This window comes from Eutrigla gurnardus, assembly GCF_963514095.1.
Source record: "Eutrigla gurnardus genome assembly, chromosome: 12".
In the NCBI taxonomy this organism is placed as follows: Eukaryota; Metazoa; Chordata; class Actinopteri; order Perciformes; family Triglidae; genus Eutrigla; species Eutrigla gurnardus.
Genome location: NC_139926.1, coordinates 14,892,147 through 14,906,729, shown reverse-complemented (window position 1 = coordinate 14,906,729; position 14,583 = coordinate 14,892,147). Strand labels below are relative to the sequence as shown.

Here is a 14,583-nt window from a genome sequence, read left to right as displayed (position 1 = left end):
CATCTGTCCTTGCTGTCTTTTCCTGCATCATAGGCAGTATGTTAAACAGTCGACAACTCGGTGTCTTATAGCATGTCTTCCCGGGTAGGCAGGCCCGCACCGATATAAAGAGCAGAGGCATGGGTTTTATACAACCTTTACTGTGATATACAGGCTCAGATGTAACATATTGAGCATGGAGACAAATTGATTTGATCATGCAGTGAGAGGCGGGAAAATACGCCCCGAGGTCCGTTATTTACAGCCCGACCACGTCCGTGCACATGCGTGCAGACAGAGCACCAGTACAATTTCCCCAGCTTTGCAGTAAACCTGCAACAGTTCACACTTCATATACGCTACACACGGCACAGATGGTTTTGCCGTGGTTCACTTGGCAGTCAGCGGCATCTCGGGCGCATGCAGAGCTATAGCGTTTTCATAGTATTTCTTTAGAAAGCATTAATGAAGGAAGAAAATAAAATAAATGTCGACTTCACTTCCAGACAGGCTTACTGAAGGCATGCTTGATGGAGCAAAAAAAAAGTACTATATTTCACCAGACCTCACATGCCACATCGCCCCTTTCCTCTGATCTTGGTGCCCTGCCCCAAGGGTGCAATAACAGTTTATTACACCTATCCTCACTTTATGACCCGCACACAACCCCACCCTCCACCCTGCTCCCCTCAAGCCCACGTTAACTGTTATTGAAAACACCCGGGCCCTTCCATATATCATTCCTCGGTAGCACGCTATGCTATGTGCAACCGGCTAATCACCACCAGCTCGTACGGTTATTGTCCAGGTCACATTGGAATAGTTCCACTTATCTAAAATCTGCTTAAATGTGCAAATGTTTGCCCCCGGTCCCATTCGTCTTGACAGCCTGCATCGCCTCGAGGCTATTTTTTCCTTTTTTTCCATACGTGTCTGTTTTGTAATGAAAGGGAGTAAATAGGAAATAGAATTGAAAGATTTTTCTATAGATGTGAGTGAGTGTGAGTTTTCTGTAGTTGATTGCAAGCCAGGAGGGTCAAGTGCAAAGATTGAGGCTGAAATGGGAGAGCAATGTATGGAATAAAAAAGAAAGCACGATGTAGTGTATAGCTTGGATTAAAATGCAAAGGAGAGAGAGAGAGAGAGAGAGAGAGAGAGAGAGAGAGAGAGAGAGAGAGAGAGAGAGAGAGAGAGAGAGACGCTCATGGGTGACAGTTTGACAAGACTCAGGGAAGGGCATGCCACCCCTTCCGTCACACCGATGGCTCCTGTGTCATCAGGAGGGACAAACTACCATTGTGGCAAAGCAAATGAAACAAAGTCATCAAGTTTCAAAAGAATGAATGTGTCCATATTTTTTAAGTTGGCTGCAACTCTGCAGCTTTACAAAACATGCTTGGATTAAACCAGTCAAGGCACGTTATGCTGTCAACGTGGTTTGTGTAGAAGGGGACACTTTCTGTGAATGCTTCAAAATCCAGAAGCAACAGCTGCAAAAGTTGCAGTTAGTGGTTGATTGATTGTAGTTTTGGGTTTGTACACAATGCTGTCTGATTTCCATGCAGACATTGGGATTCTGCATATGTGTATAAGTAGGAAATGAGCAGCCCAGCAAGCCGCTGACGAGGTTTCATGTGCCCTATGTGCCTCAGAGGGCGATACGAGGTCCAGTGACTTCCTAGTCCTACTTGACCCAGCCAGCTGGGCAGGTGCAACAGTCCATGGCCTTCATTGTCTCGTCATTGATTACTGCACCACAAATCTGGCACACAAAAACACAAACCAGCTCTAGTCTGGTTCCCATATTGTAGTTAAAGCAATGTTGAAAAGTTAAGTTTATTTTGTTGCTTTTAACTTAATTCATATCACAAGATGACCAGCATTCCAGTGTACGGTCAATGTTTAAGCTGTTTTTTACTAGAAAACAAAGAGGGATGCTGTCTGTGTTTTTTCTAAATAACACCCTGCTATATCTCATATAGCTGTATTAACACTGTCTTCTCCCTCTGTCCCATATTTCTCTAGTATGTGCTGGTACAGAGAACAAGCTGAGCACCCTGTCCGACCTGGAGCAGCAATACCGCACCCTGAGGAAATACTATGAGAACTGTGAAGTTGTGATGGGTAACCTTGAGATCACAAGCATCGACCGCAGTCGGGACCTCACCTTCCTCAGAGTAAGGATTCCTCACTTGTTGCATAGTGTCAGTTAACAACATTTATCTTGACCCAGATAAAACTGTCAGGTTGGTGATTAGATTGCGACTGACGGTCTCAGCTTGCACAAACAGATCAAAATTATTGCTCGTGGCTTGTTGTGCATCACATAGACAGAATATACATATATTTAGATGACACACATTATTAAAGGGGTCAATACGAAATGCAGAGCATCGATTGCCTCCATGTGGCTCTCAACATGGAGCCCGCTGAGCCGGTGGCTAGCAGCCAATGGTTAACTTGAGGGAGAACCCGGAGGGTGGGGCCACACTATCACAACAACCCCATGGATCGGGACGGCTAATCAGTGGTGTAAGCGCAGTGCGGAGAGGCGGCTGTAAGCTAGCCAGTGGGGCACAATACGCACATGTGCTAAAATGCATGTGCGGCTACCGGGGCAATGTTAACAAGGCACAGAGAAGCTTGAATCATCTCTATAAGCAATTGTGAAATCTGAGTAAAAAGTTCAGAACGCAGACTTTTCCTCACTCCCTTTTCCTGTGACCTTGTTACAGAGACAATACCCTGTGCTCAGATCCCTTTTTCAACCAATCAGCAGATTTGTGTCTACATAACCGATGATAAGAAGTGAGGAGTTTTGTTCTAATCGGGGGTAATCATACTTCCTCCCTTCTCAGAGTGTCTAACTGATTGTACGCTCGCCACCATTGTGATCGGAGGCAGAGGATAATCAGAACCCAAACAATTTGATCTGGATATTCTCCTTTTTGATTATAAGTGATTCACAGACAGGGAAGGAAAAGTATCATCACACTGAACATGAGTTCCTACCTTTCAGAAAAGGTTCATATATATAGAAACAGTTTCTTTGAAATCATCTCCAGGTGATTCAGAGAAAAGTACACGTATGACACATGGTTATTGTATTATAGCAGTATGTAAGAGGCTGAGGTGAACATTGTTCTCTGCTGTGGAGGACGTAACGTTGATATGGAACTGCCAACATTAATGTTTACTTCCTTTTTGGTTTGATGGACAACTGCATACATATACAAGCATGTGAAGACAGCCCCAGCCTTCCAGGGGCAAGAGCTTTAATAGTGTGGTAATGAGAGGTCAAACGGAGGTAAGACAAGTTACTGTGGAGAGAGGAAAAAACTGCCTCTTTTTTTGGTGAAGTCAGCTGCTACTCTTGACCTTTGTTGGGCTTCCACTTCTCAAGAACATCACCCTAGACCATTCTGGCCGCAATCTTCTCAGCTCACGCCATCCAACTCCAATTGATTCCAGTCCTTCTGGGGACTGTGGAGCTCCCCTGGTGTACGGCAAAGTGCTGACCGCATTCATTGGCCGGTATTGCTGTGCGAATGAACTGGGCTACAGAGGTTTAGCAGAGAAGGCAGTCCACCCCATCAAGGCAAGCTGTGTTTTTTTTTTTTTCTTTTTTTCATATTTTGCTCCTTACAGAAATGAATTGAAGTCAATATGGCAATATGGTGCGTTAACATTTGGTAAAAGTAATAGGGTAGCTCGTCTCGTGTATTTAGTTAGTGTGGACCAAAAATTAAGATTTAGCAAAGCAGCAAATCAAGACGGTCATTAAGTGTTCTGCAATGTGTGCAGAGCAATATTGACAACACCCCCTGCGATGCCAAACAAAACCAATATAATATTAAGAAAGAGGCAGCAATGGATGGTAAAGTGCTACCATTAGACTCCTGCGGAGGGAAAAGGCCCCACTGGCTCGTATAAAAAATGATGAGGGGGGGTTGTGTGATTGTTGTTTAACTGCACAGAACCAATTTGTACATGAAAACATTCATACTCCCACCTTTAACAATGTCTCATCTGTACAAGCTAATATTACATAAAGGCAAGTCTTCGCAAGTTGAGGTTAAAGGTGCTTTTTGACTTCAATCCCTCTTTACCTGCCTACCTCTACATCACATCACCACTCATTTACAAAACGACTCCCTGTGGCGCCAACTTGCCAGGTTCCTCCAACCTTTCTACGGTTGGCAATTAACATGGGTTAATTGGAGATGCTAATTAGGAACACAGGGTGCCAAACAGCAAGGGAGCAAGAGGGCAGGGTGCAGTGTGTATTTTTAGGGAATATTATTATTATTACGATAAAACACATTAATAACACGGTTCCCCGGGGAGGGGGAAACTTCACCTTGAGGCAGAGAAGAAGTTAAGGAGTGGAGAAAAAAACCCTCAAAAAAACTATTGTGCAGCAGCTTACCATACCACCTGTCTCTGGGAGGTGATTGAAACTGATGCCTGTGCATTGGCTCTTTCTTTTCAAGATAGCCGAGAGATTGATGGCTGCCTCCCAAAGCCCCTCAAACAGCTTTAGCAGTAAATAGAGTCCATCTTCCGAACTGCCTCCACAACAGATGAATCAACGCTCGCCACTGTGATTAATAACGCAATGCATTACAGCATGGATGCTTTATCCCCGCCCTCACAGAGGCACGTTCAAAACCAACAGCACGACAGTGAGCTTTAACCGCACTCGGTGTTTACATCGTCAACATTTAAATCACTCCTAAATCCATATTCCTATTCTTTTTGAATTCCTTCCTGCGTATCAGAGGCGGAACATACATTTGCATACTGAATGCATGGGCGTTAAGAAATTGAAATGACAAGTCAGGCTCAGCTCGACATGTTCTAGTGCGACGTTCTCTTTTTTTGTGAATGGGACTCAGGGAAGCAGGCACACGTTTTGGCGTCTCCTTCTCCCTTGTGTCACTTCCCCGTGTGTGCTCATAAGCTGATCTGTGATCATGAATTATTAATTTTTCCCCCAGTCCCCCAGTAGAAACCCACAGTCGCACAGTCGGATTGGATTGTTTGTCTTGCCATCGCAACCATTAGTAAACATGTATTAATGCAGTGATCAGATTGCTCAGTAGCCCAGCGCCAATTCACTGACTCCCCTCCTCTGTCCCTGTAGCTGCTAATAAATAATGGAATTATCATTTACAAATGGAAACATTTCATATTTCCAACAAGTCACGTGTTATTTGTGTAAGAAAGGAGTAGAGAAAATGCAAATGAAGCTAGGGATCTGGACAACAAACATTGCATATTCAGATCTTGTCTTACAGATTCATATTATATACAATAATAATACCTCCATCACAACCACCTTCTCGCCATCCCATTTGTCTGGTTCTTCCCTGCAACAGATTAATAACTTGCTTCATTTGCAGTCATTAAAAAAAATTTGCTAAAGGGGGCTTCTAGACAATTGTGCTGCTGGTTTTCAATGAACGTGTGCGAAGCATTCACTTTACCCCACAATTGGTTTTTAATTTGCATATCTCATAGAAAACAAGTATCTGGTGTATGTAAGAGCCCCTTCAAGGAAATGCAGGCAGCAGATGTGACCTCCTTCCAGTTTCTTTCACTCCGAGTTATCTTGACCCCGCTTTTCTAGAGTTAAGGGACCGATTATGGATTAATAGAGATTGGGGATTAGCAATTTAAAACCTCACGTAACCCAGGCTATGCAAGTATGAAAAGAGCATTTAGGTCCAAGGGAAAGCTAGAGTGCAGTCGCTCAGACCAGAGCTGTCTTTCTAGTGTTAACATTCACCGTAGAGACCATGACGACATGTTTTGTTCTCCTGTACAAATACACTACACACTGGTTGGTAGAGTGAGCGAGCACCATCTCACACACACACACACACACACACACACACACACACACACACAGACCCACACAGACACACACATACACACACACACACACACACACACACACAAACATTATGTAACAAGGTTTACAGCAAGTTCATCAGTGTCTGCAAGCTGAAGGTTATCCAAAGGAGGACATTTTGATGAAAAAAAAGTCTCCGCCCTCTAGACAGTGGACCTTTAAAAAAAAAAAAAAAAAAGATGATTTGCTTAGCCCTAAATCGACTAACAAACGTTAAGTTTATAGCTCACTTGGTAAAGCACAGCCTAGCCAGAGGAAGTTGACGGACCATCTGTGTCTGTGCACAACAACCATCTGAAAACCCTTCTGTGGAATGACCAGTCGACACATGTAGTGTGTGTGTGTGTGTGTGTGTGTGTGTGTGTGTGTGTGTGTGTGCGTGTGTGTGTGTGTGTGTGTGTGTGTGAGTGTGTGAGTGTGTGAGTGTGTGAGTGTGTGAGTGTGTGTGTGTGTGTGCGTGTGTATGTGTGTGTGTGTGTGGCAGTGTCATGAATTCATGACCAATCATTAGTCATCTTTCTGCCTTGACCAGATTTATTTTGATACACCATAATTTGAGAATGTGTCGCAAATAAATATGCAGCCTTTGGGTGCCGGTCAGAAAAACGGTATTGTTACGAGACGAACACAAGTTATTATCATGAAAGAGGCTGATTCAAAATAATAACAAACAATACAAGCAACACCAGTAAAATACAAAACAAATAATGTGACGAATCACCAACAGATTCCTCTTTCTTAATTTGTGTTAACACAGTTTGGGGTTGCATTCATTCATGGGGGATTTTGTTTTGTAAGTGTGCTTTGATTGCATAACAGTGCAATGTGGTTCTACATTTAACTCAACATTGATTATTTTAAAACTTTTTTTCATTAAGTTTTATTGCTGTGCATATAAGAAAAGTTATGTCAAGTTTAAAAAAAAAAAAAATTTCTATTACTACTGCCATCTATTCCATTAGCAACTGATGAGTCATTCATATGCAGTTTACTGAAGGCCAGATGCTACACATGAAATTGCTTTGCTTGCCTTGCTTCGCGAGCTATTTCCCACGACATTTTGAATGCATCGTCTATTGCTGCACTCCATCTCCATCTTCTGACATCTTTCTTCATACTTCTTCTTGACTGGCATATTTGTCCCTCAGGCACCATCGGAGCCCTCCCCAGCTTCCTAATTGTTGGTGCACTGTTAGATGAGTGCAGATTACGTTGGCCTCTTGCTCCTCCGCAAACTCCTTCGATATTAATGAAGACTGATGAAGTGCTAGGGAGCCCCTGTCTTTCAGCCCCGACCTAGATTGGATTGACAATTGCAATTAGCGTCCCCTCAAATTCATTTCCATCACTTTAATTTGACACGAAGAAGGGCAGTGTGGGGGGGGATGGGGGGAGTAAGGCCGTCGAGAGAAAGAAATCCTGAGGAGAAAGGTTAGAGAGGGAAGATGGGGTGAAAGAGTTTGACCGGGAACTAGTTTGAAAGCTGAACATCGTAGAGGATGAGGAACCTTTAGTGATCAGGAAATGTAATATTCCCTCGAAATCTTTTCCTCGCAGATATCGGAAGTGATTTTCCACAGCTTTCCTTTTTCCATGCCTTCCGTCTTTCTTTTCATCATGTGCAGTGGTAGCTAGAGGGACGTCTGAAAAAGGCCTTTGAGGCATATTGTGTGCTCCACTCTGTGGTTTCTATGAATCTCAGGATATGTTTTTCGTGCCTTTGCCCAATATTAGCATTTCAGTGTCCACGTTTCGTCTCCCACCTGCAACAGTCACCAAATAGATTGCTTGTCAGTGTGCTTGAGAGAGAAAAAGACGGCGTGAGATACGGAGACAGCTGTGGCAGAAAATTAATGATTCTCCATTCTTTTGCAGGGAAAAGAAGCCATGAGTAATAGTGAGGGGTTGATGAAGTGTCATAGTTGTGTGTATTGCTGTACGTTCTGTAAGTTTTGCATGTGTGCATGCATATGCGGTATTTGTGTTACCATAGCTGATAGGGAATGTGACATCAAAACTCCACGCCATAGTGACATTTATTTAAAACCTACCCTTGCTAACGATTGACTGAAGCAATTGGTTGTATGTGTGTTTGTAATCGCAGGCTGATTTAAAACCTGTCTCCCTGTTAGACAGACACATACATTTCCTTACGCCCCCTTCCCGCTGTTGGTCCTCCCATATCGTTTTCTTCCCATCTTTTGGAGATGATCTGGACTGATAAGAAAATGGAATGAGCGTAACAGAAATGCCTACCGCTTACCATTTGTATTGACCTGCAGCCCTGTGGAGGGCAGTAAGAGAAAAATCAGCAAATAAACACATTTAACCCGGCAGCTGTGCTGACCTGTTTAAGATACGGTAAAAAAGGAAATTGTTCCTGCATCACAGAGAGCAAACAACTGCTATGATCAATGTGTTGAAACTGCCAAACATATTTATTTTGGTGCAACTTAATTCAAATGTTGTACTGTACATTTTCCCCTTAGACAGGCCTTGTTCTTTTCATTGTATTAATATTTTTCCATCACAAACATGCCTGAGCCGTCCTGACACAGTGTTTGCTCAGAGTGTTTTTTTCTTTCCTTTTTCAAAGAGTGTAGCCTTTCAATTTGAGAACATGACTCACCGATTTATTGTTCCATTTTTGGAATGTATTCCCTCAAAAACCCTGTCCTCGTACTCAAGTGGCTATTTCTTGAGCTTGGATATGCTCAACTTCTGCTCATATATGGATGTGTGTATATATACCCGCTGTGGTGAGTCATCTTACAAAAGTAAGATCTGTGGTTTAAATCCAAGCTCCGCATGCCGAAGTGTCCTTAGGCAAGATACTGAACCCCAAATTGCCCCCAAAGGCTGTGCCATCGCTGTGTGGATGAGTTCAATTAGACATATCCTGATGTGCAGGTGGGTCAGTGTATGAATGTTTGTGAAGGGGTAATTGAAGCGCCTTGAGTGGTAAAAAAGACTAGAAAAGTGCAATAGAAATACAGGTTCATAAAATGTCCTTTTATTCTGAAAGTTGAAAAAAAATCAAGGGACATAAGCACCCGTCAGGGAGCATTTGTAAAGCAAATGAACCCACAACAAGGCAGGGTATCATTTTATTATCAACACATACCTGGCATACCATTGGTTGTGGAATTGTGTTAGGGTTATTGCATACAGCAGAAGTGAAATCTGAGAACAGACAATATATGTTTACAAAGAAAAGCAGTGTTAAGAGAGCGGTAGGAGCACACAAAATCACCAACAAGCAACAATACACCAATCATACAGTTTTAGAAGAAGAAGAAATCAAGCAAATCCAAGCACATGCCTGTTTTTATCAAGTCTTTGTCAGGTCTCATCTCTTTTAGTCTTCAAATGTTAATGTGTGTTCAAACTAAATGCAAAGTCATTTTTGTTGCATGGCGCTATTGCAGCTAAAGTCAATGCGAACACACGAAACACAAATTAACACCATAGAGCGACTTGACAGCAACTTGAACAAAAAAATGTGCGTGACGCAAACAACAGCCAGGCAGCTTATTAGGCTCAAATGATAAGAGGTTAACGTGTGTCTGCTTCTTCAGAGGGCTTTCCCGCTATAAGTGTCTACACGTGCATTATATATTTATTAATTAAAGGTACAGAATCCTTGCCTCTGTTGTTTCTGAGGAAGGAATTATTCCATGGTGAATTATCTGTATCATATTGAGATATGATATTGTTGTCTCTAAATAATGCCAAAACTGTTTTTGGCAGATTTCAGTCTGGAACAACTTTCTGTTTGTGATGTGCTGGATGCAACTGCATTGGGGCGAGTAAAAGAAGAAAAAAAATCCCACAGTGTTGGAATAGAGTGCAGTGGAAGCATAACTTTCTCACTATAGTTGCCACGTGCACACACACACGCACAGACACACACACACACACACACACACACACACTCACACACACACATACACACACGCACACACACACACACACACACACATAGACTAGAGGTGATAAGGTGTACTTATCGTAACAGAGCAGTGCCAGACTGAATAAAGAGGCAGTGGAGAGCAGAAGCAGAACTAGGGTGTGACAATAGCCCACCCTGCCTCTCTGATGCCTTCAAACTTCATATCTGCCTCCCTCTGCAGCTTCCCAAAAAACGGTGAATGATATAGACCCACTGCTCTGGAGGATCAAAATCAATTTTCCTCCCACTGCGACGTAGATGAGGCAGGCTTTTTCAAGAATGGCTGGAGCTAAGGCTTAGATGGCCAGAGTACAACAGTTCCACCAGAACCAAACTCCGTCCTCCTCATTAACACCCACTTGATACCAGCACTCATGCAAACCAGACACCACCACATCAAATCTTCTGAAATTTATTTTAGGCCCCACCCCGAACATAAGCCTTTTATGCATTCAACTTATGCTGGGGAGTTTGTCCATAATATTGTAGTTTTTATTTTTATTCAAACAATGCACACTGGGAGGAGAAGCAGGTATTTGGTAACCTTGTCTTTCTCTCTACTTCTAACTCTACCTTGCCTTGTCAGGCAAAAATACTGAAGTGCTATTCCGCCCCATTCATATAAATGTATTAGGTTTCAAAAACTTCCCCAGTAGTTTTAAAACGTAGTTTCCTCTTTTTATAGAGAACCTTCCAAAGAAACGTCCCAAACCAGTCATGCAGCATACGCAGGCTCAGTGGGAGAAGAAAGGGGGGCCTAGAATTTGGTAAAATAGCCAGACAAGAACATTGATACTGCAATTGACATTCACTGACGTTTTTATAATTCTTAGTTTTTATAATGTCTCTACATGGCAGGTGTAGTACGTTTAATGTTGGGTTTGGGTTAGGACACTACAGTACTTGGTTAAAGTAAGGAAAATCCGGTTAATGAAAGCTATGTACTCTCTCATCTGTTTCCTACATTTGCATTCAAATCCAGGCTGAAAAGTGCTCACTATCTTAACCACACAGGTTGTATTTACTGAAGAGCGGCACACATTTTTCATGTTACCTGATTATCTTATCTTATTTACCCAGAATGCCTCCGTCATTCCTTCTTTCTCTTATTTTTTTTTATTTTATTTTTTTTATGCAATTATGGCTTCCTTTTGCATTTTCATCGTCCTTTCCCTTCTACACCCAGCTCCAGTCCAACTAGTCTGTGTTTGAATAAAAACTCATTAGGATTACATAGCCATTTAGCTAAGTGACACAGGGTGTAATTGTACCATCCATCAATTGCTGTGTAATAACACACTCGGAGGGAGCTAAATGTTGATTAGCCCTCAGCCAATTTCACCAGTGGGTTGTGGGAATAAAAAGGGGTGATGGGTGGGGGATGGCCTCAGAGGGTGTTGCGGTTAGGGGCGCTGACCCATGCAGGCCAAATTAACTTGGAAGGGATGAAAACGTGTCAAAGACAAGCAAAGTATCACTTTCTGTCCCTGGCTATTTGCATTTTGTTCTTGCTCTGTCAAAAGTCACCTAGCCACACTTCATCATACTGAACACCTTGCACCATGCACAATGACTTGGACAATATGGGATGATTTTTGGATACAAGCTAGATATAACATTTCTGAAAAGGTAACACATTGTTTATTATATTTTTTAAAATAATTTAACTACATCCAAAAAAAAATCACACCGAAAACCAAAGTAAAAAGTTGGACTCACATGCTGATCCAACTTGCGTGAATTTCATCACTAATAATGTGGGATTGTGTTTCCCCCCTTGCATGCCTGTGCGTGCTCCTCCCAGATCTGGGTCAGAGTATCAGTGAGCTCCTCAGTCCACAGTTTGCGGTGGTACTTGGTGGTACTTGGTGGTGCATAAGGTCCATATGTGCTCAATTGGATTTAGGTCAAGGGAACGCGAGGGCCAGCCAATCGAATCAAAACCACATCATCCAGGAACTGCCTACACACCCTGGACACATGAAGCTGGGCATTATTCTGCACCAGGAGGAGCCCAGGGCCCACTGCACCAGCACAAGATTTGACAATTGATCTGAGGATTTCATCCGGATATCTAACAGCACTCAGAGTACCGTTGGCTATGACGTGGATATGCCTCCCCAGACCATCACTGACTCACCGCCAAACCGATCATGGCAGCATAACTTTCACCATCGCGTCTCCAGTCTCTTTCGCAACTGTTCTCAGTGTGCACCTGCTTTCATCTGTGAAGAGAACAGGGTTCCAATGGTGGACCTGCCAACTCTGGTGTTGTCTGACGAATGCCAATCAAGCTGTATGCAGCGCCATAAATGAGGCCATTTATGGTGCTGGGCTGTGAGACCAGGTCCCACTAGAGTACCAGAGGCCCTCATGCCATCCTCATGGAATCTGTTTCGCTCCTCCTGTTCCTGCTCGCAAAAAGGAGCAGATAGCGGTCCTGCTGCTGGGTTGATGCCGTTCTATGGCCATGCCCAGCTCTCCTTGTGTAACAAACGATCTCCGAGTATCTCCCTCAGGCTTTTGAGACTCTGCTGGGAGACACAGGAGACCTTCTTGCCACTGCACATATGTATGCGGATCCTGGAGGAGCTGGACTACCTGTGCAACCTGATTTGGCTGCAGGTACCACCTCATGCTCCAAGTAGTGACACTAGCAGGAAAAGGAGTGAGTGCAGGACTTTAGGAATATAGCTTTTTAAGGGTATTTCATAGCAAAGGACTTCACATGACTACAGGAAATAAGTTGGTGACTCGGCTTACTTTCAGCACAGTACAGCCCATTGCTGTTTATGAGACCCTTAATTTCACCCTAGTGTCACAAATCAGTATCTTACTTTATTGTCTTCCTACACAAACTCTGTTGCTATGGTCATTGATCACTGGTCATACATTTCTTCAGTTAACTGTGGTCCAGAGAGTGCTGGCTGCATTGTAGTGTGGGATTAATGTAGTAATGCATTGCTCTGTTAGTCCCCCAACTTCTCCCACAACACATTATTCGCGTACCCTTTTGCTGACTGTCTAAGAATCCAATCACTGACTTGTTATTTCAAACTGACTGGAGGCCATTGTTGTAGGTAAATCTCCAAAAATCAATCACTAAATTCTTCTGATCACTGTTCAAAACTGATGTCCTACTCAGCATACTCCAAGCTTCTATGAATTCAAAACGTCATTAATTGTTTTGAATTTATTGGGGCTCACCCTAAATCAACAGCTCAAGATATACTAGGGCAATTTCACGTATGTGCTGGACTATAATTCTCTTTTGACACCTCAGTCCTTTACTCTCAGTTTTCATTTTTAAGAAAAGTTGGTCCCTTTTAAGTACCTTTGCACAGTTTTGTTGACCTTCTCAACAAATCCCTGCTAAACTGGTTTTACCAGCTTTTTATGTTTAAGCCATTTTTATCAATAACTGTAAACCAGACAGCAACCTCCATTTATGAAAGGGGAAACCAATGCCGAAGTACCTTTAAACTTGCGTTATCGCTACTGGCCATGAGGGGGCATCTCTTGTCCAAACCTAAGTCAGTTTCACGGAAGTCTATGAGAAAATGACCCTACTCCTCACTTGAATTATTACCTCAGTAAACTTTGTAAACAGGAGTTTATGGTCTCAATTACTAGTTTCAAGTCTTCTTCTTCACAGCATGCTGGCCATTTAAAGTAAAATAGATGATGAAGCAGGGTATATTTTAGAGTCTTAGTCCACATACCAACGGTGAAGTCACGATGCCTAAGTCCACTTCTTATATACAGTCCATGTTCTACGCCTACATGAACATGCAGTCTCACTCCATCTTCATCTTCTGTTCTTCTGTTCAGTTTTTTCATCCATGAATGTTACTGCCATCTGCCAGACTGCCCCTGGCCCCAGCTACTTTCCGTAGTATGTTTGTAAAGTTATGAGACATAAATTGTGCTGAATGTAATGCATGAGTGAATAGTGAACATCATTATGAGAAACTAGGTGAAAAAGGATCATGACCCATGCAACAGGCATCTCTATTGTTCATACTATCTGTCCTCCAAAAGTACTGCCGTGTCGTTCGAGGAAGAACATCAAAAGAAGCCAATAAGCCTTCTATTGAAACACAAAACACAAATGACAGAGGTGGTGGGGGAGGATAGGGTTTTTTTGTTTTTTTTGTTCTATTAAGAATGATTCTGATTCTTCCTCCAAATAGATAAGAGAATATAGCTTAATTGCATAGTGAGTTGATAATACTGTTTTATGCAGATAATATCCCATTGCCTGACAGTGACATAGTGTGGATAAAGGGCTGGAGTTGAGAGAGTTTATGGAAAAAGGAGACATATAAAGAATCAGAGCAAGGGATAGAGAATTAGAAAGAGTCTCTTTTCGAATAATTGCACCTTTTACCATGAAATGAATGCATTGTGGGGAGCTAAGGGTGCCAGCCTCACCCATATGAGCCATCATGTCTTCTTCCTATCACTAATGTACCAGTGACTACTACCATAATTATATAGGTTTTTGTCTGGCTCTGTGCGCAACTATCTGAAGGCGAAAATTGCTCTGACTTGTATGGCTCTGTTCATTTACATAGCACATATGAGTTCCAAAAAGAAACAAAAGAGACATTAATGAAGAGAGACGGACAAAGAGACGGAAATAAATGGGAAGTTGGATGGAGTTATGGTAGTTTAAGAAATGTTGGGAGAATAGCTAATAGAATGATTTGTCAGGTTGCTGATACATTCCAGA

At 42.6% G+C, this 14,583-nt stretch overlaps 1 protein-coding gene across 2 annotated transcripts in view; it reads left to right on the top strand.

The window, feature by feature from the left end:
* The window catches only part of erbb4b (erb-b2 receptor tyrosine kinase 4b), a 285,517-nt gene that overhangs the window by 125,629 nt on the left and 145,305 nt on the right, over positions 1-14,583 (top strand). For both annotated transcript variants that reach the window (XM_084023790.1, XM_084023789.1), the window contains exon 2: positions 2,005-2,156. In XM_084023790.1, the coding sequence (XP_083879916.1) occupies positions 2,005-2,156 (152 nt within the window). The remainder of the gene's footprint in view (positions 1-2,004; positions 2,157-14,583) is intronic.